The sequence below is a fragment of the Nerophis ophidion genome, linkage group LG09 (assembly GCF_033978795.1).
Source record: "Nerophis ophidion isolate RoL-2023_Sa linkage group LG09, RoL_Noph_v1.0, whole genome shotgun sequence".
Lineage (NCBI taxonomy): Eukaryota > Metazoa > Chordata > Actinopteri > Syngnathiformes > Syngnathidae > Nerophis > Nerophis ophidion.
Window position 1 is genome coordinate 24,933,096 of NC_084619.1, and position 27,635 is coordinate 24,960,730.

General features: G+C 38.8%; 1 protein-coding gene across 10 annotated transcripts in view; it reads left to right on the forward strand.

Annotated features, from left to right (window-relative positions):
• Positions 1-937: 937 nt before the first annotated feature.
• disc1 (DISC1 scaffold protein) overlaps positions 938-27,635 on the forward strand; it is a 119,057-nt gene continuing 92,359 nt past the window's right edge. For all 10 annotated transcript variants that reach the window (XR_009808113.1, XR_009808112.1, XR_009808114.1 and 7 more), the window contains exons 1-6: positions 938-1,483; positions 12,415-13,196; positions 18,037-18,106; positions 19,039-19,195; positions 20,457-20,538; positions 23,586-23,818. Coding sequence is in view for 6 of the 10 variants with exons in the window: in XM_061910653.1 (XP_061766637.1) it covers positions 1,411-1,483; positions 12,415-13,196; positions 18,037-18,106; positions 19,039-19,195; positions 20,457-20,538; positions 23,586-23,818 (1,397 nt within the window). In the remaining 4 variants the exon portion in view is untranslated. The remainder of the gene's footprint in view (positions 1,484-12,414; positions 13,197-18,036; positions 18,107-19,038; positions 19,196-20,456; positions 20,539-23,585; positions 23,819-27,635) is intronic.

The window sequence follows — 27,635 nt, forward strand, 5'->3', positions numbered from 1 at the left end:
TATATATATATGTATATATATATATATATATATATGTATATATATATATATATATATATATATATATATATATGTATATATATATATATGTATATATATATATATATATATGTATGTATGTATATATGTATATATAAATATGTATCCGATTGTAGCTGAGATAGGCGCCAGCGCCCCCCGTGACCCCAAAAGGGAATAAGCGGTAGAAAATGGATGGATATACACACACACACACACACACACACACACACACACACACACACACACACACACACACACACACACACACACACATATAAGTTCTATTTTGGTTTCATCTGACCACATAACATTCTCCCAATCCTCTGCTGTATCATCCATGTATCCATTTTGGTATAAACTCAACTCGTCGTGTTTGGAGGAAGAAGAATACTGAGTTGCATCCCAAGAACACCATTCCTACTGTGAAGCATGGGGGTGGAAACATCATGCTTTGGGGCTATTTTTTCTGCTAAGGGGACAGGACGATTGATCCGTGTTAAGGAAAGAATGAATGGGGCCATGTATCGTGAGGTTTTGAGCCAAAACCTCCCTCCATTAGTGAGAGCTTTGAATGGTTGACCAAATACTTATTTTCCACCATAATTTACAAATAAATTCTTTAAAATTCCTACAATGTAAATTCCTGGATTTTTTTTTTCACATTCTGTCTCTCACAGTTGAAGTGTACCAATGATGAAAATTACAGACCTCTGTCATCATTTTAAGTGCGAGAACTTGCACAATCGGTGGCTGACTTAATACTTTTTTGCCCCACTGTATTTATAAACATTAACTCATCAAAATGCTGACAATGACAACATGGAGCTTTTTTGTGGATTATGAAGTGTGTGTATGAAGTGTGTGTATGGAGTGTGTGTAACATTCATAGGATGCTTTGCTGTACAATTGAGGCGGTCTGAAGGAGGCTGAATTGGAGTCAAATTCCTGACCGCCTCGTAGCTCCAACACGACGCACTCAGGACGCAGGGACCACCGACGGACTCATTGATGATCCATACAATCGATAATTATTAATTGTTAACACCGGGTGATCTTTTAACACCACTTGTGGACGTTTTCTTTGTTATTCCCACAGAATATCTTTTCGTCTCTCCGCGCGTAACTGGACTCGCTGCTTTGCGTCAGATGGTCCGTTACAAGTTCTCTGTTCCGTTTTAGTATTTAAAAAGTGTTTATTCAAGACGTTTGGTAACACTTTTTAATAGTTACTTGTCGCACTCGGATTTCAAAACAAAATATTTAGTTTTCCACAACGGAAGTGAAGTGAGCGTCGTGGACTGCATGTCTGCTGTCGTGTTCCAAACATGGAGGATGTAAGAAGTCCATAAGCTCTAGTTGGACCTCCTTTTTCTCCTTCTTCATGTCGACATGTTTGCCGGACTGCTGGGCCTGAAATGTCACCGCAACTCTCCGCACCGTCACAGGGAAGGAGTCGTAGAAGGTATGGTGTCATTTGTTGTATTTGATACTGCTCGTAAACTGGAAGGGATTCTGAAGCGGGAGGGACAAATGTTGACTTGTCAAAACTCAAATGACAGCAGCGGATCAAACAAAACTGACAAAAAGTAAGTCCGTTTTTTTTGTCCAGGGACATTCCTCAATTTACGAGACGAATTGGTGACAAAGCTCCAAACTCAGGACACTTGTATTTAAAATCTCCTATTGAAATGCATTGAATTGAACATGTAACATGCATTTTAAATAGAAAAACAGACTTTTAGACAATACATATTGTGTAAAAACAGTAGAATATAAGGAATTTTATGAAGTATCCATCCATCCATCCATTTCCTACCGCTTATTCAGTTTTGGGGTCGCGGGGGGCGCTGGCGCCTATCTCAGCTACAATTGGGCGGAAGGCGGGGTACACCCTGGACAAGTCGCCACTCATTGCAGGTTTTATGAAGTAATGCAATATTAATATTATGCTGATAGTATATATCAGAGGTGTCAAACTCATTTTAGATCGGGGGCCATGTGGAGAAAAATCTACTACCTAAAATCCCTGCACGATAACTTAAAAATAAAGACACCTTCAGATTGTTTTCTGTGTTTAAAAATAGAAGAAGTACATTCCGAAAATGTACAGATCTTTATGTTGTTGTTTTTTTACACTTACATGTTGCGGTTAATAGTATTCTATCTTTACTTGTCATGATTTATATTTTCTGAATGAATGATGTGATAATGTTCACCAGTCAACTCAATGGTGTTCATTTTCAATCTATCAAAATCAAAAAGTATCAAAATCAAATTACCGTATTTTTCGGAGTATAAGTCGCTTCGGAGTATAAGTCGCACCTGCCGAAAATGCATAATAAAGAAGGAAAAACACATATTTAAGTCGCACTGGAGTATAAGTCGCATTTTTGGGGGAAATTTATTTGATTAAAATCCAACACCAAGAATAGACATTTGAAAGGCAATTTAAAATAAATAAAGAATAGTGACAAACAGGCTGAATAAGTGTACGTTATATGACGCATAAATAATCAACTGAGAACGTGCCTGGTATGTTAACGTAACATATTATGGTACGAGTCATTCAAATAACTATAACATATAGAACATGCTACACGTTTACCAAACAATCTGTCACTCCTAATCGCTAAATCCGATGAAATCTTATACGTCTAGTCTCTTACGTGAATGAGCTAAATAATAATATTTGATATTTTACGCTAATGTTTTAATAATTTCACACATACTGTATGTCGCTCCTGAGTGTAAGTCGCACCCCTGGCCAAACAATGAAAAAAACTGCGACTTATAGTCCAAAAAATGCGGTACAGTATGCCATGTATGTAGTATGATCATTTTCCTCGATTGATGTACCAATATCATGTGGTTTATTTTGTACATATGTACCATCATCCAGAGATACAAATAATTGCTATTGCAACATCCAGTAGACACATGTAGAAGAGCTGTTTCTTTCATTCAAAAAATTTAGGTTAATTTGTATACTTAGCAAACTCCGGATGAAACCTGTTCGCGGGCCTGATCCGGCCCGCACGTTTGACACCCTTGGTATATATATTTATACCATGAATTGATTAACGTGGACCCCTACTTAAACAAGTTGAAAAACTTATTCGGGTGTTACCATTTAGTGGTCAATTGTATGGGTTATGTACTGTACTGTGCGATCTACTAATACAAGTCCATCCATCCATCCATTTTCTACCGCTTATTCCCTTTTGGGGTCGCGGGGGGCGCTGGCGCCTATCTCAGCTACAATCGGGCGGAAGGCGGGGTACACCCTGGACAAGTCGCTACCTCATCGCAGGGCCAACACAGATAGACAGACAACATTCACACTCACAATTTAGTGTTGCCAATCAACCTATTCCCAGGTGCATGTCTTTGGAAGTGGGAGGAAGCCGGAGTACCCGGAGGGAACCCACGGATTCACGGGGAGAACATGCAAACTCCACACAGAAAGATCCCGAGCCTGGATTTGAACCCAGGACTGCAGGAACTTCGTATTGTGAGGCAGACGCACTAACCCCTCTCCCACCGTGAAGCCCTAATACAAGTCTCAATCAATCAATCAATCAATCAATCAATCAATCAATCAATCAATCAATCAATCAATCAATCAATCAATGTATAGTCTTTACCCTAATACAAGTCTCAATCAATCAATCAATCAATCAATCACTCAATTAATGTATAGTCTTTACCTTGGAGAGCAGTTCCAGTTCCAATTGCTTCTCAGTCAAACACACCATCAGCAGCTTTGCCATATTTTTATGGACAAATGTGGGCCACTTAGATATTATTTTAACATTCTTGGCTGGCATTAAAATAATGTTGCTCCATTATGGTGCAGACGATTGTGGTTCTGATACCAATATTTTGGGTACCGGTACCAAAGTATATCGATACTTTTCCAAATGAAGGGGACCACAACATTGCATTTTACGTTTCATTAAACATATGTTCTTATTGCAAGTTTGTCCTTAAATAAAATAGTGACCATTCAAGACAACTTATCATTTAGTAGTAAGTAAGCAAACAAAGGCTCTTAATTTAGTCTGCTGACATATGCATTAACATATTGTGTCATTTATCATTGTATTATTTTGTCAACATTATTGAGGACAAGTGGTACAAAATTAATTATTAATCTACTTGTTCATTTACTGTTAATATTCTAATCTATTTTAACATGTTCTATCTACACTTCTGTTAAAATGTAATAATCACTTATTATTCTGTGGTTTGTATGCTTTACATTAGTTTTTGGATGATACCACAATTTTGGGTATCAATTCGATACCAAGTCGTTACATTGGTCATATTCAAAGTCCTCATGTGTCCAGGGACATATTTCCTCAGTTTATAAACGTAATATGAATTAAAAAAACAAAACAAATGAAGATTGTGTGATGCTACAAAATATAGATGTAATCATATGAGTATCGACTAGATACACTCTTGCATTTAATATCATTACAGTAGATGTCAGGTGTAAATCCACCCATGGCATTTGTTTACATTCAGGTACGGCATCATTAGTGGTGGCGCCAGTGAGCTACGGTGTGCAGTGAAGCATATTTAGCTATTCCTTGTCCTGCAGGGATGATCTTTGAAAGAAACTTACTTTATTTGTCGCCATGGAGACCAGGATTAGTGAGTTCAAAGTAGCTACAACACTGTAGACTGCGGATGGACTTTAGCCGCTAGCTAGCTAGCCATGATTTAAAGCACCTCTTCCTGAGGGTGTTTCAGTGTTATAACTTCACCTTTATCGTTCGTTTTTAAGCCAAAATGCATCCGTTCTCCCTTTTCTACCAACCCACTGTTTCTGCTTGTAAGTACTCTGTGATTGTGTGCTGCGGAACATGCTCGTCTGCTCGTAAACCAGCAGTGACACGACGTGACTACGACGGTGGGGTGTGGGGGACCGGTCCTTTTCAGAGACAGTATAGTACCGAATATGAATCATTAGTATCGCGGTACTATACTCATACCGTAATACCGTACAACCCTAATGCAGACTTGCAGTGATTTACTCAAATTGTTTCGCCAAGTTGGCTACATGTGTGGTCATGGTTTTAATGATTTATTTTATTAATTAGATTAATATCATCCACTTTTTTTTTCTCAGCACTGCCCTAAAGCACTCACTGTCTTAATTTTCCGTGGTTGGAAAAACAAAGTTATGTCGATCTTTTAAGCTAATGCTGGCGAGTAAGCCCCGATGTTTTGGTTGGATTTTACGGGGTTCACTGTGACATTTGCTACATCAACTTATGGCAAGGATGCTTGTAACGCACATCTTTGCTTGCAACTTAAAGGGGAACTGCACTTTTTAAATTTTATTTTGCTTATTGTTCACAATCATTATGAAAGACAAGAAGACAAAAGTAGTTTTTTTTTTGCATTCTAACATTTAAAAATCGGCTTGTTCTAGGTGGCTAGCAATGCAGCTAATGGGGGAAATCAATTCTACCTCTAATTCACTTTAAAATGCATCCAAAGAATGTCAACAATACCTAATTCATGTTTAACATTTAACCTGTTTAATAACCAAACTGTGGCCACATTATTATCGCAAGAGCAAACACTGAGGAACTATTTTTCTAGCGTTGTAACACATCATCATGCTACGGTTTTAGCTGTAAAAGCTAACTATGGCAAACAAATGTATAATTTCTCTCATTAGTGTTACGATCACAGCAGCACGGCACTCATTACGTCAATCAAATACAATACTTATCCTTGCACAAAGTAGTGCAAATTTGTCTTTCAAGGATTATTGTTTATTTTGTGGACCCCTCAGATGTAAAGACATGATGTGCCTCCAATCTTTTCTTGTGTAAAAGCTGTAAGTATCACATGAAGTAGCAGTAACCTCTTGGTGATTAATGGTTTAATTATTTTAAAAATATATTTTTCTTAAGAGTGTAAACATTTTTTACACTGTTTTATATTTGCCTCTCAATCTTTCAAAATAAATCTGGACTGATTCAGGTAAATAAACAGTAGTCTAATAGGGCTTAGACCATCGCCTGGAACCCGAAAATGCCCGAATGTGCCTCATACTCACGTGATTGCAACCCACCTATACCATGTAGTTACAGCGGCAGGATTGGTTTTATACAGTACCTCAAATTTTCAGGATCAATGCATGATTAAATTGTTGATAATAGTTGTAATCCGAGAGAAAACAGGATGGCGGTGCTACGGTATCAATTACTATTCAAATACATTCTATATTTTATTACATTTAATATTTATAATAAAAATGATTAAACATAAGCTAAAAGGACAATTGGCTCTTATTTCCTGAGTTTGTAAACAATTAAAAAAACAAAAAAAAAGTTTTTAAGTGATAGTAAAAAATATCGACCGAAGGACTGTAGTATCGACAATATATTATATCTGGTATTGTTACTGTCAATATTTATATTGACCCCTGTTAATATTCAAGGGTTCCATCTTAGCAGTTAGCTACACTTTATACCCTCCTACAATGTGTTGTGTAGTATGTTCAGCTATTCCTTGTCCTAGTGATTATAATACTGTACTTGTAGGAAGCCGTTTATTTACCGCTATAGAGGCGAGGGTTATGGATTTAGAGGGGACATTGCATTGAGGACGCCTTCGTTCGCTTATTGCTGTCAAATTTGCGTGACACACCTGGAAGGTGCCATGAACATGCGCCCAGGTAGCTTTGACTTGCAGGAACTGCGTTAATAACACCTTGCCTTTCCAATGAAATACGTAAACCATTGGTGTCCAAATTATTGGTCCGCAGCACATTATAGAAATAACATATACAAAAATGAAGAACCACAAAAATAGTAAGATAATGCGAAAATGTAAAATTGATACAGAAAAAGCTGAAAGGCTGATACCAGTAACTAATAATAACAAAAAGATGTATGCATATATAGTGAAGTTGGCACGTTGTGTAATTCGTAAATAAAAACAGAATACAATGATTTGCAAATCCTTTTTAACTTAAATTCAATTGAATACACTGCAAAGACACCACTGTGTTACATGGCTTTTCCTTTTAACAACACCCATTAAACATTTGGGAACTGAGGAGACCAATTTTTTAAGCTTTTGAGGTGGAATTCTTTACCATTCTTGCATGATGTACGGCTTACGTTTTTCAGCGTTGTGGTATTTTAGGCTTAATATTGCACTACACATTTTTAATGGGAGACAGGTCCGGACTACAGGCAGGCCAGTCTAGTACCCGCACTCTTTTACTATGAAGCCACGCTGTTGTAACACGTGGCTTGGCATTGTCTTGCTGTATTAAGCGGGAGCGTCCATGATAACGTTGCTTGGATGGCAACAAATGTTGCTCCAAAACCTCTATGTACCTTTCAGCATTTATTGTGCCTTCACAGATGTATAAGTTACCTATACCTTGGGCACTAATACATCCCAATACCATCACAAATGCTGGCTTTTGGAACTTTGCGCCTATAACAATCTGGGTGGTTCTTCTCGTCTTTGTTCCGGAGGACACGACGTCCACAGTTTCCAAAAAACAATTTGAAATTTGGACTCGTCAGACCATAGAACACTTCTCCACTTTGCATCAGTCCATCTTAGATGAGCTCGGGCCCAGCTAAGCCGGCAGCGTTTCTGGGTGTTGTTGTTAAATGGCTTTTGCTTTGTATAGTAGAGTTTTAACTTGCACTTACAGATGTAGCAACGAACTGTAGTTACTGACAGTGGTTTTCTGAAGTGTTCCTGAGCCCATGAGGTGATATCCTTTACACACTGATGCCGCTTTTTGATGCAGTATCGCCTGAGGGATTGAAGGTCCATAATATCATCGTAGTCCAGTGATTTCTCCAGATTCTCTGAACCTTTTGATGATATTACAGACCGTAGATGGTGCAATTCCTAAATTCCTTGCAAAAGCTTGTTGAGAAATTTTGTTCTTAAACTGTTCGACAATTTTCTCAAGCATTTGTTCACAAAGTGGTGACCCTCGCCCAATCCTTGTTTATGAATGACTGAGCATTTAATAGAAGCTGCATTTATACCCAATCATGGCACCCACCTGTTCCCAATTAGGCGGTTCACCTGTGGGATGTTTCAAATAAATGTTTGATGGGCATTCCTCAACTTTCTCAGTCTTTTTTGTATATTGTCTTAACAGTCTATTCAATTGAATATTGGTTGAAAAGATTTGCAAATCATTGTATTCTGTTTTTATTTATGATTTTGAAAATGTGCCTACTTCACTGGTTTTGGGGTTTGTACAACAGTTATAGCCTTTTATAAAGGCGCCAAAAGCAGTGAGCTTGTTTTGGGGGTTGTGTGCTTTTTTGCTTTGTCTACCCAACACTCAAACCCAGCTGCTTTGTGATCCTCATGTGACCATACAGAAAGTGATTTTTTACAGATGCCTCGTCACACTTACCATTATACATAGTTCTATCAGTCTCTGAACAATACAGATATACAGATAGATGCATTGATCGATTGACTTTCACTTCTTGTTGTGCTGGGTTGCAAGACGTGTGGCGTTGCACATCTGCAGAGGCACGCTGCTTCTCAGGAGCCTGCCAGCATGCGGATCTGCTGATGAGTGTTTGTGCGCGTGTGAGGGTGCTGAGTTTGTTCCTCAAACGATTGTGTTTTTACGAGATCCTCCACATTCCTCCCTCTTGTGCCAAAGCAACTTTAACCTCCCCTATAGGACATGGTGTTTAAATTGCCAACAGGGCCTCTTTACTGTAATCTCCTAAGGTAAATAATCAAACTCCTTCTGACTTGAAACACTTACTTTTTGCCCAGACCTAAGTATTTTTAGTCACATCTTGTTATGGGTTACACTGAAATTCTTGCTGATGTGGAAGTCACTTGTGGTAGAATCCCTCTTCCCTTTTCACTTTTTTGGCAGGATTCCTGCCAAGCTATTTTAGCTCAAATCCTGCCAGGAAACAGTGAATGCCATAACTTGGAACGGCTTCAGCAAAGATGTACAACTCACAAGAGGCCTCGAGGCATTTCCTTCCCTTTACTGGGAAGAACAGCCTTTGTGTCATCAAAGAATGGTAACTTTGCAGCGATCAACAAACCTTTACCCTTTTAGTTGCCTGGATCCTGTCTTTCACTTTTTTGGCCGAAGTATATCATATCACAACAGATGGTGGCGACTTGAAAGTGAGAGTGTTACAGTGCCTACACTGGTTATGGATCAATGGCCACGTTTACAAAGACACAGTAACCAGAGCTTTAAAGAAACGTCTCAATGAACTGAAGGCCCAATGACAGCAGACCCTTTCACTTGCAATCCGATTTCAGTGTAATGTTCTAACTCTCTAGAGTGGTATTTCCTGTCCCCCCTGCTTTTCACACTCACATAGGGTTGAGTTGTGACATCACAACAACCGTTGTTTCCTGATACAATATTGTGCACAAAAATACATCACTCTAAATGGGTATTGTGTAAAAATAACTTATAATCTAGTTTTCATGTAGTTTTTTTCCAAACACAGAATGACCCTTCTGCATCTAACAGTCTTTGTGTGTGTGTGTGTGAGTGGGAGCTGAGCAGCGAGTCACAAATGAAACAGAGCTGCAGCTGTACACAAAGAGGCTGTGGATTCCGGGCATTCAAGCCTGTCTCTGTCGCTGAATCCTACACATAGCATGTATAATCATTTGGAGCAGGTGTCAGAAGAAAAAAGTATTCATCATAGTGCTTCACTTTTAGATAAAAACTCTTATAGCTTGATTTACTCCTATTATAAATGTGCCCGTTACTACATTACTTATATACTGTACTTAACTTTAATGGAGGTGTTTGGATCTTTTGTAAGAGCTTAATACACATAATAGAGCGGTTCTCATAGGCTCCATTGAAAGAAAACTTTAGATCGAATTTATTTAATATTTAGAATGCATAAAAAAAAAATACATCCGTTGTCATGTCTTTATATTGAATATGAACGATAGACAAAATTCCCCAAAAATGGCAGTTCCACTTAAAGAGAAGCAATTCACTTTGCACAAGTATAATACATCAGCTGTGGGTGTGCTATCAAGTTTGCTCTTGTTTTAGTACACACAAACTTCTGAATCAGGCCCTTAATGCTGGCAAAAACTCCCTTACAATTAAAGTACATCATACGGACAAACTTACAACATTGAAAAACCTTGCCACTTTACTGACAGAAAATAATAATATAACGTGGAGTTATTTTAGTCAAGAACAGTTACAAAAACAGTTACAGTACTCTTCTTGGAGAAATGTGTAGCGTGTCAGTGGGAATTGTGAGGTCAGTAGGGCTGTGTTCGATGATTCTAATAGTTGAATCTGATTTTTAAGATTTTACACACCGTTGACGATCAGTGGAATCTATGGCGTTGAGAAATTAACAGATTGTGATGGTAGGTTGAAAGTCGAATCAGACTCCTTCGAATCAAATTGTCAAATCTTTTTAAAACCAGCCCTAGTGGTCGGAGATCACTAGGACAAGTACACTTTTTTTTTGAAGACTAAAGTATCCTTTTTTTGAAGACTAAAGTATCTGACTATAATCTTCCTGCCAAATTTTGTAATCACAGTATTAAAAACAAATAACAAATATTACTGTGTGTATTAGTCATGTAAAGAATAAATATAATTTAAGAATACAATACTTGATGTTGAAAGTCACCATAAAGCGGTGGTTCCCAGTTAATGTCTGTCATGCCACCGTTGGGTACGGACATTTTTTCATGCTGCCTCTAAATTAAAAAATGATTTAGAACCTGATGTTTAATCTAGTCATCTGTACAAACCACTCTATGAGTTTCAAGCACCAGCGTTTAGCACACAATCATCTGATTATCAAAATAGATAAAGTGAGCTATAATTAAAAAAAGGTGACAAAAAAAAACAATTTTAACGTGGCGTTACTCCGCCTTCTCGCAAACTGTTCATACGCACCTTTTTTTCCCAATAAGACTTTTATTCAGTCGATTTACAATTAAAACTATTTCACTTTTACCTCCAACTTACAGAAAACTACATAAATGCGGCATGAAAAACAAATAACAAATATTACTGTGTGTATTAGTCATGTAAAGAATAAATATAATTTAAGAATACAATACTTGATGTTGAAAGTCACCATAAAGCGGTGGTTCCCAGTTAATGTCTGTCATGCCACCGTTGGGTACGAACATTTTTTCATGCTGCCTCTAAATTAAAAAATTATTTAGAACCTGATGTTTAATCTAGTCATCTGTACAAACCACTCTATGAGTTTCAGGCACCAGCGTTTAGCACACAATAATCTGATTATCAAAATAGATAAAGTGAGCTATAATTAAAAAATGCCGCTTTAATTGGAAGGAAAAAAAGGAAAGCCTACATACCAGAATTTATGTATTAAAGACATACTGACTAATCCAGGGGTGGGCAAACTACGACCTGCGGGCCACATCAGGCCCATTCGTCCCTTTAATCTGGCCCGCCGAATATTAAAACAGAATTGTGCAATGATCTGTTTTGAGAATTGCTACGACAAAACAGATACTAGACTTCGACACACTGGCAAAAAAGGGTGAGCAACAATTCTGCTATGTTTCTTTGATGTTCTGATATAATACTGTTGAAAATAGATGTATTACATGCACCTGGGGATAGGTTGATTGGCAACACTAAATTGGCCCTAGTGTGTGAATGTGAGTGTGAATGTTGTCTGTCTATCTGTGTTGGCCCTGCGATGAGGTGGCGACTTGTCCAGGGTGTACCCCGCCTTCCGCCCGATTGTAGCTGAGATAGGCGCCAGCGTCCCCCGCGACCCCAAAAGTGAATAAGCGGTAGAAAATGGATGGATGGATGATTAAAATAGCCAATTTTTGTGAAGCATACTCTTATTTCCAATGGATATGATATGCTTTGAAATGCATCATGTGCTCGCCTGGCACGTCTGTCAAATTTTCAAAGCAAATGTAAGCCAAAAAGTTTGCCCATCTAAAGAAGGGGCTTACTTTTGTCCATATATTGTGATTCAAAATGGAAATATGAGCTGCACAGAAGAGGCGTGAGAACCTCTCCTTTGGAGCCTCTTTTCAAATATAAACACCTCAGATGAGCAGGCGTGGCTTAACTGCAGATGACTGTGTGATTTTGGTATTTTCCAACAGCTGGAGAAAAACCCTGGGAACTCACACACACATCTGGCTGTGTAGTTCTTTTCAAACATTAAGCAATGGTAGCGTTAGGAGAACCATCACTGACCATAAAATCCTACATTTAGTTTTACCAGTGATGCAAGTCTACATTCCTGAACAACTGGCACATTTAGCGCCACATGTTCCTTGTGTACTACTTATGTTCAGTGTGAGTCACACTTTATCTCGGAGCTTAATGGTTAATCTGTGTATCGCCAGGTGGCATGGCCTCGGGGACAGCTGGCAGCTTCAGCCGTAAGAGGCTCCACCGGAGGTACATGAGAGAGGAGCAGAGCAGGCCACAAACCACTACTGATGATCAGGAAGACGATGACGATGTTGACAACTACATGAGTGAATGTCAAACTGATGCGATGAGTCTATCACCTGCTGGCAGAATATCCCCAATGAATCTTCTACCAAATGATGACATTCCTTTTCCCTCCACTAACTGCAGTACCCTCAATGGTGCTTCCAATCACTGCAGGGAACTCATGTTAAAGCCAGACCCAGTCCTACTTCATTCAGCTCAGGCCAGAGTGGCTACCCCAGAAGACTCTTTCAATTCCAGCTTCAGTTTTATTCAGCAGTCTCTCTCTACACCACCACAAGATTCGGAATCCCCTCAAGCCACAAAAGTGCCTCATTTGTCTCATATTAAACCAGCATCTTTGGATCAGCCTGAGTCAAAGCAGTCACCCCTGATCACCTCGACCTCTGTCCCTGGCAGCCATGAAGACAGGACGAACATCTCACTATTAAGTGGAAGGTTTTGGGGTGAACGTGTGTGGGGCAGCAAGGAGGTGGATGGTGACTTTCAGTGTCAGGATACAGAAGTCACCTCGTCACTGTCACTGGACTCAGACACGGCCTCTGCATCCTCGGTCACCTCGGGATACGAAAGCGCCACACCCACTTCCGACCAAGGCTGGGACAATTTGGTGAAGAAGTACGAGCACGTGCTGCAAGACTGCCTCCAAAGCAACCGGACACACACTAAGGTGATTGAATGTTTTCACTATTACATACTTTTTAATGACATGAACATTTCGTATCATGGCTATGGTTATCAATATTATCATGGTATTGTTAAAAGTGCTCAAAAAGTACACTGAAATATTTAAACTAGTGCTGTCAAATGATTATCTTTTGAATTAGATTAATCATGATTAATCCCTGGTTATCACTTGCTTGCATAATTTAAACATTGGACACAAATGCAATTTCATTCATACAGGAAATGTTTTTAAATGTTTTACTTGAATGCATGTTTTGTTCAAAACAGTTTTATCTAAAGTTCAGTCGGGCTGTATTTTGTGAGCAAGTACACTAGTCCGAGTCTCCTCACTTATCTTTGCCACTGACGTATGCATTGATCTGATCAATGAACCGCCGGGAAATCATCCACAGTTTAGGGAAAAGAGCATGTGCAATCAAAATACAGGGTTGTGAATATACGATTAATACAATGATTTTTTGTGATAAATCCCATAAGCTAATTCCTTATTCTTGACAGCCCTATATTTATTAAGGTTTAAATAAAAGATACAATAAATAGACATAAAATAAATTTTTGGGCGGAAGAAACAATAAATATTATTCTGGCTTTTTAAGAGCCATATTATTTTTATTTGGGTGTTAGAATATGTTTATCTAATTTTTAAAGGTTGGGTTAGGGGTAGAACAATCATTCTGTTCTAAGACAGCACATCTTGTAGGTTCAATGTGCATAATTGAATAGCTTAGAAATTTTAGATTTGGGTATATTGTTTCCTAATGGGGAAATATGTTAATGTCTCTTGTATTCAGGTTAGCAATCAAGCTCGTTAGCGCTGAGTATATCAAAGTGAGGTTATCAATCATAGCTTTACTATAATCTTAATTTAAAACGCTAATATTCGTCGGGACTCGGGAGTGTTACCACAGTAATAATTACCGATTATCATTACATCTCTACATCCAACCTCCAAGTCTAGAGAAAAACACTTTCTGTAACGCTAAATAATTGCCCACTGCAAGAACACTATTATAAGTAAAAGGGAAATGACAAATTCATCACATGTAATTCTCTCCAACAAAAAGTCATCAATTGAGATGTGACGACAAACAGTATTATTGATGACCGCAGTAAAACTCTTAACAGTTAGTTCAATTCTAATTATTACAAAACCGTGATTGATAGGTGCACTTTGAATAACTCATGGGCGGACTGGTGCTACATCACTAGCTTAAATGCTAACATTAATACAAGAAAATTACAATTTCAAAATATTAATTTGTGTACATTGAATATTCTAGCTGTGCTCTCTTTGCACAGAGTGATCGGTTAACAATAAACTCGGAAGAATATGACACAGAGGGTTTTTACGGCAAGTTCAAGGACTGCTAAACAGAGTAGGGCGTCACATTGCCCTTATTAGTGAAGCATTAGAAACACAAAACATGCAAAATTGTGGGTTTCATAACAGTGTGTCTAATTATTTTGGTTATTGAAAAAAAAAAATCAGTGTGTAAGTACTTTCAACAATACTGCGATAATAATGATAACAGGCATAATTTTTGTCACAATGAGCATGATGTAAAATGTTAAATGATTACATCAGTGGTCATCAGCTTAGCATATAATGTAGTATATATGTTAGGCGTGCACCAACCGTTGTCTCAGATAGCCATCGATTTTGGAAAATCTGCATTTATAGCCATTTGCGTCCCAGATTTTTTGGATTACAGTTTATTTTAGCCATCTGATTGCAATACATTTTAATGCTAATGTTGCAAGACAGTATGTTTTCACTTCAGGATGTTTTTAGATGATTAAATTAAATTGACAATTCACGTTTTGTTCAAAATTTTACTCAGTACTGTACGTGTTGTTGCAGCTCTGAAGGGATTGCTTACATGTACCAGAATGCTTTTAGGTGACCTTCTGGCGTCATATTCTTGTTACATATACTGTTAACTAATACTTTTGCAACAAATAGTAACACATTATTAATCTCTTTGTGGTTTAAATTATTTGTGATTAATTCAAAAGTTTTTGGAGGTTCAAAAGTTGTAGTTCATTTAGTTTCATATTGAAGTTTGACCCAGAAACCGAACACTCCCAACTTTTTGCGAATGAAAAATGTCTTAAAATATGCACTTAACTAACACATTTAACCAGAGGTTTCCAAATTGTGGCCCGGGGGCCATTTGCAGCTTGCAATACATTTTTTAACTGTCCACGACGCATTCTAAAAATACTGTGACAAAAAAAACATAACAAAGTGTAATAAAAGAGCAAAGAGGTGTAATGTAACAAGAACATGTTGCAATATTAACACTAATTGCACAAAGGTTCCATTCAGGCAGTTTTTACTTTAAAACTGCCATTGCTAAAAAGAATAATACGAACTTATAATCGACTGATTGATCTGAAGTTGGTCTTTTCTAGAGATTTAAGCATTGAAAGTAAAAAGGATATGTATTGATATATGACTTATTTTTAACACTTTTATGAGTGGGGGGCTTTTGGATCTCTGTGACATTTAGTGTGATTATTTTTTTTTGTCAACTGTATTAATCAATGTTTATTTATATAGCTCTAAATCACAAATGTCTCAAAGGACTGTACAAACCATTACGACTACGACATCCTCGGAAGAACCCACAAAAGGGCAAGGAAAACTCACACCCAGTGGGCAGGGAGAATTCACATCCAGTGGGACGTCAGTGACAATGCTGACTATGAGAAACCTTGGAGAGGACCTCAGAAGTGGGCAACCCCCCCCTCTAGGGGACCGAAAGCAATGGATGTCGAGCGGGTCTAACATGATACTGTGAAAGTTCAATCCATAGTGGCTCCAACACAGCCGCGAGAATAATTGTTCAAAAAACAATAATGAATCAAAAGCAATGTTGTTATGAATATTTTACCTATGTAAGTCTCCAATTACTTCACATCAAATATTCCAATTAGAAAAATCTTTAGGGGAATGAATACATTGCATATTTTGTGTTTTTACCATTAAAAAAATTGGTTTTCTTTAAAAAAGGGCATTAAACATAAAAAAAACCTTAATGGCAACAGATAGATCTGAAGTTAATCTATAGTTATTTAAGTGTTGAAAGAAAAAAATAATACTATACGACTTATATTTAACACTTTATAGACAAAGACCCTTTTAACAGTCGCCAAAATCGATAGAAGCCCTAATGGTTACAATAAATATTGTATTTGTTTTAAAAATGAGAAATATCCGAATTGCCCCCGCATGATTTTATTTTTCAGTGTGTGGCCCTCAGTAGAAAAAGTTTGGGTACTCCTGCATTAAACTATTTCCATTTTACCAACATGTTAACAACATGTAGGGACGGCGTGGCGCAGTGGGAGAGTGGCCGTGCGCAACCCGAGGGTCCCTGGTTCAATTCCCACCTAGTACCAACCTCGTCACGTCCGTTGTGTCCTGAGCAAGACACTTCACCCTTGCTCCTGATGGGTGCAGGTTGGCGCCTTGCATGGCAGCTCCCTCCGTCAGTGTGTGAATGTGTGTGTGAATGGGTAAATGTGGAAGTAGTGTCAAAGCGCTTTGAGTACCTTGAAGGTAGAAAAGCGTACAACCCATTTATTTATTTATTTATATATATATATATATATATATATATATATATATATATATATATATATATATGTATATACCGTATTTTTTGGATTATAATTCGCTCCGGAGTATACGTCGCACCGGCTGAAAATGCAGAATGAAGAAGGAAAAAAACATATACACGTCGCACTGTAGTATAAGTCGCATTTTTGGGGAAAATTTATTTGATAAAATCCAACACCAAGAATAGACATTTGAAAGGCAATTCAAAATAAATAAAGAATAGTGAACAACAGGCTGTGTAAGTGTACGTTATATGACGCATAAATAACCAACAGAGAAGGTGCCTGGTATGTTAACGTCACATATTAGGGTAGGAGTCATTCAAATAACTATAACATATAGAACATGCTATACGTTTACCAAACAATCTGTCACTCCTAATTGATAAGTCCGAGGAAATCTTCTTCCTCGATGTCGCTTCTAAACAATTCTGCCAACTCCAAAGGTATGCGCCACTTCCTCTTGTCGTTTTATGCTGCATATTTCACTACATCCAGCTTGTAATCTGCAGTACAGGATTTCCTTTTCAGTGCCATTTTTGTTCAGCCCTTCTCAGTTTTTATAAGTTACAGCCAACGTTGAAATTATCCATTTTAATAGCTACGGCAGTAGCATATAGCATATAGCAGTTAGCATCCCATGACCCAGAATGCACTTCTGCCATGACCCTCCCCCGCCGAATTCTTATTGGTTGACCTGTGTGTGATGATTGCTAACGTGTGTGTGACGATTGCTGACATTTTCTTCGTCTCTTCCGCGAATGAGATAAATATATTATTTAATATTTTACAGTAATGTGTAAATAATTTCAAACATAAGTCGCTCCGGAGTATATGTCGCACCTATATAAAAAAACTGCGATTTATAATAAAAAAAATACGGTATATAAATAAAAACAGTAGTAATCAATCCCCACTTTTTTTATCTGAAATTACAATATTTTTTTAACTATTAAATTATTTATAATGAGAGGTTGTTTAGTAAACATTTCAGAATATAGTCTGCAGTGAAATATTCCCTTCCACGGAGAAAGAAACTTGGAGTTAGTAATGAATTATTAAGGGAAGATGTTCACCCCGGTTATATAACTCTGATCTGACGGTCATTCGCCTTTCTCCTGTTTTGGCTCTGCTGAAATATTTACAAGTATTTGTTGCCCCCTAAACTGCTTGCTAATCTTTTTTGTCTTTCTGCGCAGATCGAGTCTATGATGTTAAAGCTCCACAGACTCCAGCAAAAAGCCATCATGGAAGATGATTACGATGCAGGTGAACTATACAGTGCATGCATTTTGTTGTCACGTTAATGTTTCTGTGGTCTGGTTGTGGTTTCACACTGAATGTCAGAAAAACCTCTCACGTGACGCGTTGTTTCTTTACAAGTTCATTCTGCAGCAATTCTGTGCAGTGATTTCATTTAGTGAAAGCAGGTAAGAAGACAGACTAAAGGGATAAATAATATCTATTTCATTTGTTGCACACTTTTAATTTAAATACATCTAAACTGCTCCAGTAAAAAACAATATTTAAAAGAGATAAAATACTGAGACTAAAACACTATTAGTGAAGAAAACTTATTCTTCTAACTGTGTTTATGTATTTTAGTTATTTAAAAAACTTGGTCAAAGTTTTCAGTGTGTGAATGAGTACTTTTTGAGCACATGCAACAGTACCCTGATAATAATGATAACGGTGATGTAAAATGTTCGCATCAATACATCCTAAACTGTGAGTTTTACAAAGTGTGGTAAATTGTTCACGGTTTCACAACAATTTTCATTTAAAACTGTGATAAGCACCAGTTTATCATTACGTCGGTAATCCTCACATCCCTAACTGCTATATTTAACATTTTAACACCAATGTGACCGCGAATTGTTATCTGCTTCTCTGGGACTGTTGTTGTGCATATACTCCCGGCATGTACAAGTGTACGAGACATCAGTGAGTGACAGCCTGAATCCCAGAATAATTCCTCAGGCCAACAAGTTATATTTATTCAATGTAACTAGTAATTTTGAAAAATGTAAATGTTCTGTTGAACCACTAATGGTAACATAAGTTGGCCGATGGTGTTCTTGTTGAAATCAGCCCCTTTGATTCAGCAAATGTAGACTACATAGTATGGACTGTTCTTGCATGCACGTCCTTATTCACCTTATTGCATTCATATTTGAGCTTAAACTGGTTTGTCTTTACAGCTGAGCGATTTGGGAAAAAGCTGGAGGAGCTGTGCAGAGAGCGAGGTGCTCTGAAGTTGGGTTTACCTTCCAGGCAGCCCAGTGTGGCCCTGTTTCTGGAGAGGCTCAGACAGGTGGTGCAGAGCGCCCTCCAGAGGACAGACACCTGTAAGCACAGGTCAGTCAGGCAAGAAGGATTCGACAGTAGGGTTACACCTACAGTATTCGTCACTTCCATCTGCACAGTGTGACACCATCAGTAATGACCGTTTATCAAAACCAAAGAAGTGTGGTTCATATAATAACCAGTGTGTACAAAATGGTAACATTCAGTATATCAGCTGTGGCCTTATATCACCAGACAACAATGCTGTCATGTGCTCAAGTAATGCATATCTCAATGGGGTCACATGATCAGTTGATATTTATCAAGCACTAGCAGTTGCTTGAAGAGCTGTCAAGTTGTAAATAAACAATTGTGATCATTGTTCTTTTCTCCATGAAATGTTGCGAAACGAGACATTAAGAGAGCGGTGCAACTCAGCTCCTATGACAGGATGGAAAAGAACTCGGGTCTCTGCCGCATGCATCCTGTAACGCAGCGTGAAGCTTAAACACAATCGCTACGTGATTTGCTTATCTGTCAGAAATGCTGTATATAAAGCTAAAACATGTCAAAGCGCAGCATGAAGGTCATATTTGCTTCAGATGAGGAGAATGAAATAAACAGTCTAAAATATTCAAATGTAATTACCGTTCCACTAAAAGGGGAACTGCACTTTTTGTTGCATAGTTTGGCTCAAAAGTTCCAGATTTGCAGCGTGACCATGTCGCACTCTCTCGGTTTTCGTCTGCTCCAACGTTTCAGCCTCTTCTTCGTGCTCGCTTCTATAAGCAGTAGTTCATCCTCAATATATTTAGTTTAAAAAAAAAAAAAGCTTTTGTCCAAAAAAGTCTGTAATGAATGGAAAACACACTTGCGTTTGATTTAGGGAGTAGGAACATATTTATTGCGGGAAGTCGAAAGTGCGCTGCTATTGAAATGCGCTGAATAATTAGTTCCGGCAGTGCATAAAATGACCAAAATATGGTAAATTTTGCACATATTACACCTTGTTATGATCATGTGTGTTATACATGATATATAGATTTGCAGCGTGTATTTAAAACGTTGATGGAGGGTTTTGAAGTTGTTTTAGTGGGCTTTGAAGGCTACAACAGTGACTCCCATTATCTGCATCTTGCAAGCGTTTTTTTATAATCTTTAAAATCATAAAAAAAGAAAAAAGACGTGTGTTCTTATCTCTGATGTTGATTGGGAACAATAGGCAAAATTCCCAAAAAAGAGCAGTTCCTCTTTAAGAATCCAAGATTTAAATAATAGGGAATCCTAATTGAGAAGGTGATTGTAGTAACATTGTTTTGTTGCTGGTGGGCAGGTCGAGTGCAGAACTTGATGCAGGGGAGCGGTTGGATTCAAGCCGTAGAGATCGTCTCATCCAAGAGAAACGGGCAGTAGAGGTAACTTCAGTTTTTTATATATCAAAAACAGTAATGCACTTTTTATTATGTTTTAAGTCTTAACCATTTATTAATACTATTACGCCATAAAATATGATTCCATTGACAGTACAGTTCAGCTCACCATGGTACAGTTTGCTACAGTGTTTGTGTTTATTCCCCATTCCATTCACAATTTGAAAATAATTTTGAAATTGCCGTTTTTACATTTTGTTCATGTGGCCCAGAATTCATGGCACGGCACCTACCTATATACTGTAGCTACCATACCTGTGCATTTCTTACATCAATGGTAATATATGAATCACTTATTTTTGTACTCATCACATCTTACAGATGTGTCAACAATTGTGCTCTTCATGGACCAATTTTGTTGCATTTCAAGTTTAGTCTCTGAAACCTGGATTATTCTTCCGTGTCATGGCTATGGAGGAGTTCTGAATTAGGTACTTTAATAAGTACTGACCGAATTCTACTAAAGGGTAGCAATTCCCGTAAAATCTAACAGTGCCATATTTTTATACCTTTTGTGCAAGCATTGTTTTGACGTCACGTTCCGTTGCAGATTTGGCAACTAGCTCAAACCCTTAGCAGGGGAAAAAAAAACCTTGAGCAGCACTCGTAGAGGACTCAACCAAACTGCCTTAAGGTAATGTTACGTTTTTCAATGCCAACAAAGGAAACATTTTGATAAAAACGCTCAAACGTTAAATAAGGCTCCACTTTTTAAAATGTGCTAATTTGATGCTAATTTGCATTGGCTAATATTGGTTTTGCCATGTACATGCTTCCGATTACTAGATTATTAGAATTACATAGCGATATCAACCCCTCCAAATTTGGTAATGAAAACTACAACGCAATATATTTATTATTAAACAATTTATTATTTATTAACACAAAAGTACCAAAAATTTGGACTGTTGAGTACCGGCATCTCCCACGGCTTAGACCCGGAGGAGCTCAGATCATGCAAACAGTTTTTTTCTAATCACCACCGAATAAAGAGCTGGACGTAGCCTTATACGTTCCCCCTAGTCAGGATGAGTAATTGTTGCTAAAAACTTTACAAGATTGACTTCAGTGATTCAGAAGATGCATAAAAATTATAAAATGCTGTGCTGTATAACTGGCTTTATTTTCACTCTCACGTTTCACTTTGCAATGTGCATTTTCACAAGTGGATCAACAATATTGTAGGTGTATTTTGGGGAAAATCTTCATTAATTGTCCACCAACATCATCAGTCACTTGTCAACAGGGTACAAGATACGTGAGCTTTTTACTACGAAGTTAACATAAAAGAAAAGGAAAAAAGTAAGTGTACTGGTGGTGCACTGCCTCTCAATCGGCTGTGTATAAAACAGATATTGGCATGACAGGGTAGCGTGCTGACGACTGAGCAAAAGGCCTGGCTTATTTCGCTGGATTGCTGGATTGCATATGACGTCACGTCTGTTTTTCTTCTTTGCGACTTAATTCACACGATGGTCAAGGAGCTTGAGCGTAACATTAAAACAAGTGAGAGTGAGTGTAGAGTATGAGCAGAAAACGTTGTATTGCTGTTCTGTTATTGGTGTTAGAATCTTTCAAATAGAGACATAGGAAAGAGCTTTCATATAGTCCTAAAATAAGTCATTCATAAAGGAAATAAAATCAGGGAAAAAACAAAAGTCTATCGATGGAACTGGCTCTTAAGAATATGTCTTTCATCGTTTTGTGGAATTCAATTGGACCATGGTTGTGTCTGCAATTACTACTTTGTAAAATGTTTTTTTGAACATTTGATTTGATTGAGAAAATGTCTGTGTTTCTCTACTATATTAGTAGTGTTTATGAAAGCAGAACTAAATGTAAAGAAAGGACAATTTATCGCATTAGTTTCTGTTTTTTTGTGGTTGCTATGCCTAAATATAACTACAAAGACCTGGTTGTGCAAATTTGTAGTTGTAAATTTTGTAATTGTTGGTCCAGTACACTATTTTCGTTGTCAATTTTAATAACGGAAAATATAAGCTTAGCTGTTGTTGTGCAGGCAAGCCAAGTGCTTTATTCGACATGGACGACCACATTATAGCATTTTTTTGGTGATATTTGCTAGCATCAAGAAAATATCCTTAATAGTATTAATAAACTAGATGAAGAAATCTGTTGTCGGCTCAACAGCATCCTGAATCTTGATATCGCCGGCAAAGATTCATGCTGAACAAGAGGGAATTTTATAGCAAAATAATGAGAAAAAATATGGACTTCACACCATAAAAACAACTGCAGACATTAATTGTAATTGAGACTAACATTAGTTGCAAGAATTAATTGCAAACAGAATTATAATTATTCTCATTAGCAATCAGACATTCCTTATGTCAATCAAATACAACACATAGCAATGCACAAAGAAATTCAACTTTGTCTTTCACGGTTAAATGCTTAATTTGTAGACCCCGCCAAATCTAAATACAGGGTGTGCCTCCAATCTTTTCTCCCTAAAATCCTTGTAAGTGTCAAAGGAAGTGAGGTCGAGGCGAGCAGTAACATCTCGGTGAGGATGATTGGTTTAAATCTTTAAAAAATATATATTTTTAAGAGTGTTTAAATCCTTTTCATCCCATTTTAAACATTTTTTCATGATCTTAGCCTTAGACTTACTTCCTTTATTTTCATTCAAATTTGAACTTTACAGTATAGATAAGAACAAAATGTTGTTACATTTTGCATATCGCTTTTATATTTGCCTCAGACTTATTATCATTAGAATTATAATCATTTATTTTTAAACTTGGGACTTCCCACGGGCCGGATTTTGGACGCTGGCGGGCCGTATGTAGCCCACGGGCCGTAGTTTGGGGACCCCTGCTCTAGACCATCGCCTGAAACCCGGAAGTGCCTCTAGGTCAGGCGTTTGCAACCCAGCAATAGCACAGGGTTTAAAGGGCCTGATCTTGTGCCTGGCTCCTGGTCCAGCTCACCCCGACCGAGATAAAGTAGAAAATAAATTAAATCAATCTGCAATTTAGTGAAGTTCCGTATATGATGTTGTGATGCAGGACGAAACAAAAGAGCTGCAGCAGAGGCTGACGGAGCTAAAGGATCGCAGTCGGCGTCTGGAGAAACAGATCCAGCGCGAAGAGCAGCAGATGGAAGCTGAAGAGCTGGAAGGCTCTGTGCTGAGGAGCTGCACCGTCGCTCAGCTCCGAGACATGAACCGAACCCTTCAGGACCTTGTGACTTCTGAGAACCGCACACAGATAGCCATCTCTCCTCCGCCCTCAATGCTCAGGTCAGTTTCTATTCAAGGGTCGGCTTTGGGATATGAAAATATGCACATTTAAACACATGTCAGGGTGTCTGATGTTTCATTAGAATTAGATAAGCATGGGTGAAAATAATACAACTGTTGTTTATCCACCTCCCAAGACATTATTGAAAACATTCGTGTCAGTGAAGACAAGTGATGTTAAAAGCTGGAGTAAGTAATTGCTAAAAGTCCTGCAGTACTATGAGCCACCCAGTGAAGGTGCAAGAGAGCTGTCTTTGGCGGTGACATGTCTCAGCAGTTAGGAGGTCTTCTTACATATTATGTCACATACAGTTTATAGCACAAAGAAAATGAAACATCCTTACACCCGTCCAAGAGGGTTTTATAATTGACTTGTCTGAAGCAATGAGGTCATAATTGAACCACAGGCAAGTTAACCTGCATGGTTTTAACTTTTATACTTATCATCCCGCCATAACATTAGACTTTTAATATACGAATGCTTTAAAAAGACATACTTTTTATACTTGGCTTTATTTGAATGGACATGTCTACCAAATGGGACGAAAGGGTAGCCTCCCTCCGCCTTCGGGTGGGGGGACGGGTCCTGACCAGAGGTGGGTAGTAACGCGCTACATTTACTCCGTTACATCTACTTGAGTAACTTTTGGGATAAATTGTACTTGTAAGAGTAGTTTTTATGCAACATACTTTTACTTTTACTTGAGTATATTTATAAAGAAGAAACGCTACTTTTACTTCGCTCCATTTATCTACAATCAGCTAGTTACTCGCTACTTTTTTTTTTTTTATCGATCTGTTAATGCACGTTTTGTTTGTTTTGGTTTGTCAGACACACATTCAAAGTAGGAACTACGCATGCCTGCGTTTCACCAATCAAATGCAGTCACTGGTGACGTTGGACCAATCAAACAAAACCAGGCGGTCACGTGACCGTCACACGTCGAAGCCGACCTAAAAAAGTTGAAAAACTTATTGGGGTGTTACCATTTAGTGTTCAATTGTGCAGAATATGTACTGTACTGTGCAATCTACTAATAAAAGTTTCAATCAATCAATCAAAAGTGTAAAGGAAAAAAGACACTTTTTATTTCAACCGTACTTCCCGTCAAAAGCCTAAAGACTGATCGCACAGTTCCTGTCTTCACAATAAAAGCGCCGCTCCATCGCGCCTGCGCTAACAAAATAAGACTCTCCTAAAGCCAGCGCAAAGAAGCGAGCAAGCTACGGAGTTTGCCGCCAATGTATTTCTTGTAAAGTGTATAAAAACCAATATGGAAGCTGGACAGATAAGATGCCAAAAACCAACGACTTTCATGTGGTATTAGACAGAAAAGAGGAACTTTTTTTCTCCTCCATTTGAAAATGTGGACATTATCAGCACTATACTGTCAGATTCCAATCAATGCAAGTCATCAGAATCAGGTAATACACCAACTTATATTCTTGTCTTCATGAAAGATAGGAATCTATATGTTAAACATGCATGTATATTCATTAAAACACCTTTAACATGTCAACAAAAGCGGGAAAATAAAAAATTATAAATTATATACTGCATATATATATATATATATATATATATGATATGTGTGTGTATGTATATATGAGGTAGATCACCTCGACTTGGTCATTTACTAAGTAATTGATTAACGTTGAAAAACTTATTGGGGTGTTACCATTTAGTGGTCAATTGTAGGGAATATGTACTGTACTGTGCAATCTACTAATAAAAGTTTCAATCAATCAATCAATCAATAAATGCCTACTGAGCTTATGGTGCTGTTAACTTATTGTGGCTCAACTTGCCTTAATTTTTTAATTTTAATGTATTATTATTTAATATATATTATTGTTTTAGTTGCTTAAGAGATATTCCTGGCTATGAATTACCTCATTGCTATTTTTATGTTTTTGTGCATTATCTGTTGCCGTAATTATTAAACGAACAGGTTACTCATCAGTTACTCAGTACTTGAGTAGTTTTTTCACAACATACTTTTTACTTTTGCTCAAGTAAATATTTGGATGACTACTCCTTACTTTTACTTGAGTAATAAATCTCTAAAGTAACAGTACTCTTACTTGAGTACAATTTCTGGCTACTCTACCCACCTCTGGTCCTGACTGTTGTTTGTGCTTACGCACCAAACAGCAGTTCAGAGTACCCACCCTTTTTGGGAACACTCGAGGGAGTACTGGAAAGTGCTCCCCCGGGTGATTCCCTTGTCCTACTGGGAGACTTCAACGCTCACGTTGGCAACGACAGTGAAACCTGGAAAGGCCTGATTGGGAAGAATGGCCGCCCGGATCTGAACCCGAGTGGTGTTTTGTTATTGGACTTTTGTGCTCGTCACAGTTTGTCCATAACAAACACCATGTTCAAACATAAGGGTGTCCATATGTGCACTTGGCACCAGGACACCCTAGGCCGCAGTTCCATGATCGACTTTGTAGTTGTGTCATCGGATTTGCGGCCTCATGTTTTGGACACTCGGGTAAAGAGAGGGGCGGAGCTTTCTACCGATCACCACCTGGTGGTGAGTTGGCTGCGATGGTGGGGTAGGATGCCGGACAGACCTGGGAGGCCCAAACGCATTGTGAGGGTCTGCTGGGAACGTCTGGCAGAGTCTCCTGTCAGACAAAGTTTCAATTCCCACCTCCGGAAGAACTTTAAACATGTCACGAGGGAGGTGCTGGACATTGAGTCCGAGTGGACCATGTTCCGCACCTCTATTGTCGAGGCGGCAGATCGGAGCTGTGGCCGCAAGGTAGTTGGTGCCTGTCGCGGCGGCAATCCTAAAACCCCTTGGTGGACACCAGCGGTGAGGGATGCCGTCAAGCTGAAGAAGGAGTCCTATCGGGTCCTTTTGGCTCATAGGACTCCGGAGGCAGTGGACAGGTAGCGACAGGCCAAGCGGTGTGCAGCTTCAGCAGTCGCGGAGGCAAAAACTCGGACGTGGGAGGAGTTCGGGGAAGCTATGGAAAACGACTTCCGGACGGCTTCGAAGCGATTCTGGACCACCGTCCGCCGCCTCAGGAAGGGGAAGCAGTGCACTATCAACACCGTGTATGGTGCGGATGGTGTTCTGCTGACCTCAACTGCGGATGTTGTGGATAGGTGGAAGGAGTACTTCGAAGACCTCCTCAATCCCACCAACACGTCTTCCTATGAGGAAGCAGTGCCTCGGAAATCTGTGGTGGACTCTCCTATTTCTGAGGCTGAGGTCGCTGAGGTAGTTAAAAAGCTCCTCGGTGGCAAGGCCCCAGGGGTGGACGAGACCCGCCCGGAGTTCCTTAAGGCTCTGGATGCTGTGGGGCTGTCTTGGTTGACAAGACTTTGCAGCATCGCGTGGACATCGGGGTCGGTACCTCTGGATTGGCAGACCGGGGTGGTGGTTCCTCTCTTTAATAAGGGGGACCGGAGGGTGTGTTCCAACTATCGTGGGATCACACTCGTCAGCCTTCCCGGTAAGGTTTATTCAGGTGTACTGGAGAGGAGGCTACGCCGGATAGTCGAACCTCGGATTCAGGAGGAACAGTGTGGTTTTCGTCCTGGTCGTGGAACTGTGGACCAGCTCTATACTCTCGGCAGGGTTCTTGAGGGTGCATGGGAGTTTGCCCAACCTTCGTGGACTTGGAGAAGGCATTCGACCGTGTCCCTCGGGAAGTCCTGTGGGGAGTGCTCAGAGAGTATGGGGTATCGGACTGTCTTATTGTGGCGGTCCACTCCCTGTACGATCAGTGCCAGAGCTTGGTCCGCATTGCCGGCAGTAAGTCGAACACATTTCCAGTGAGGGTTGGACTGCGCCAAGGC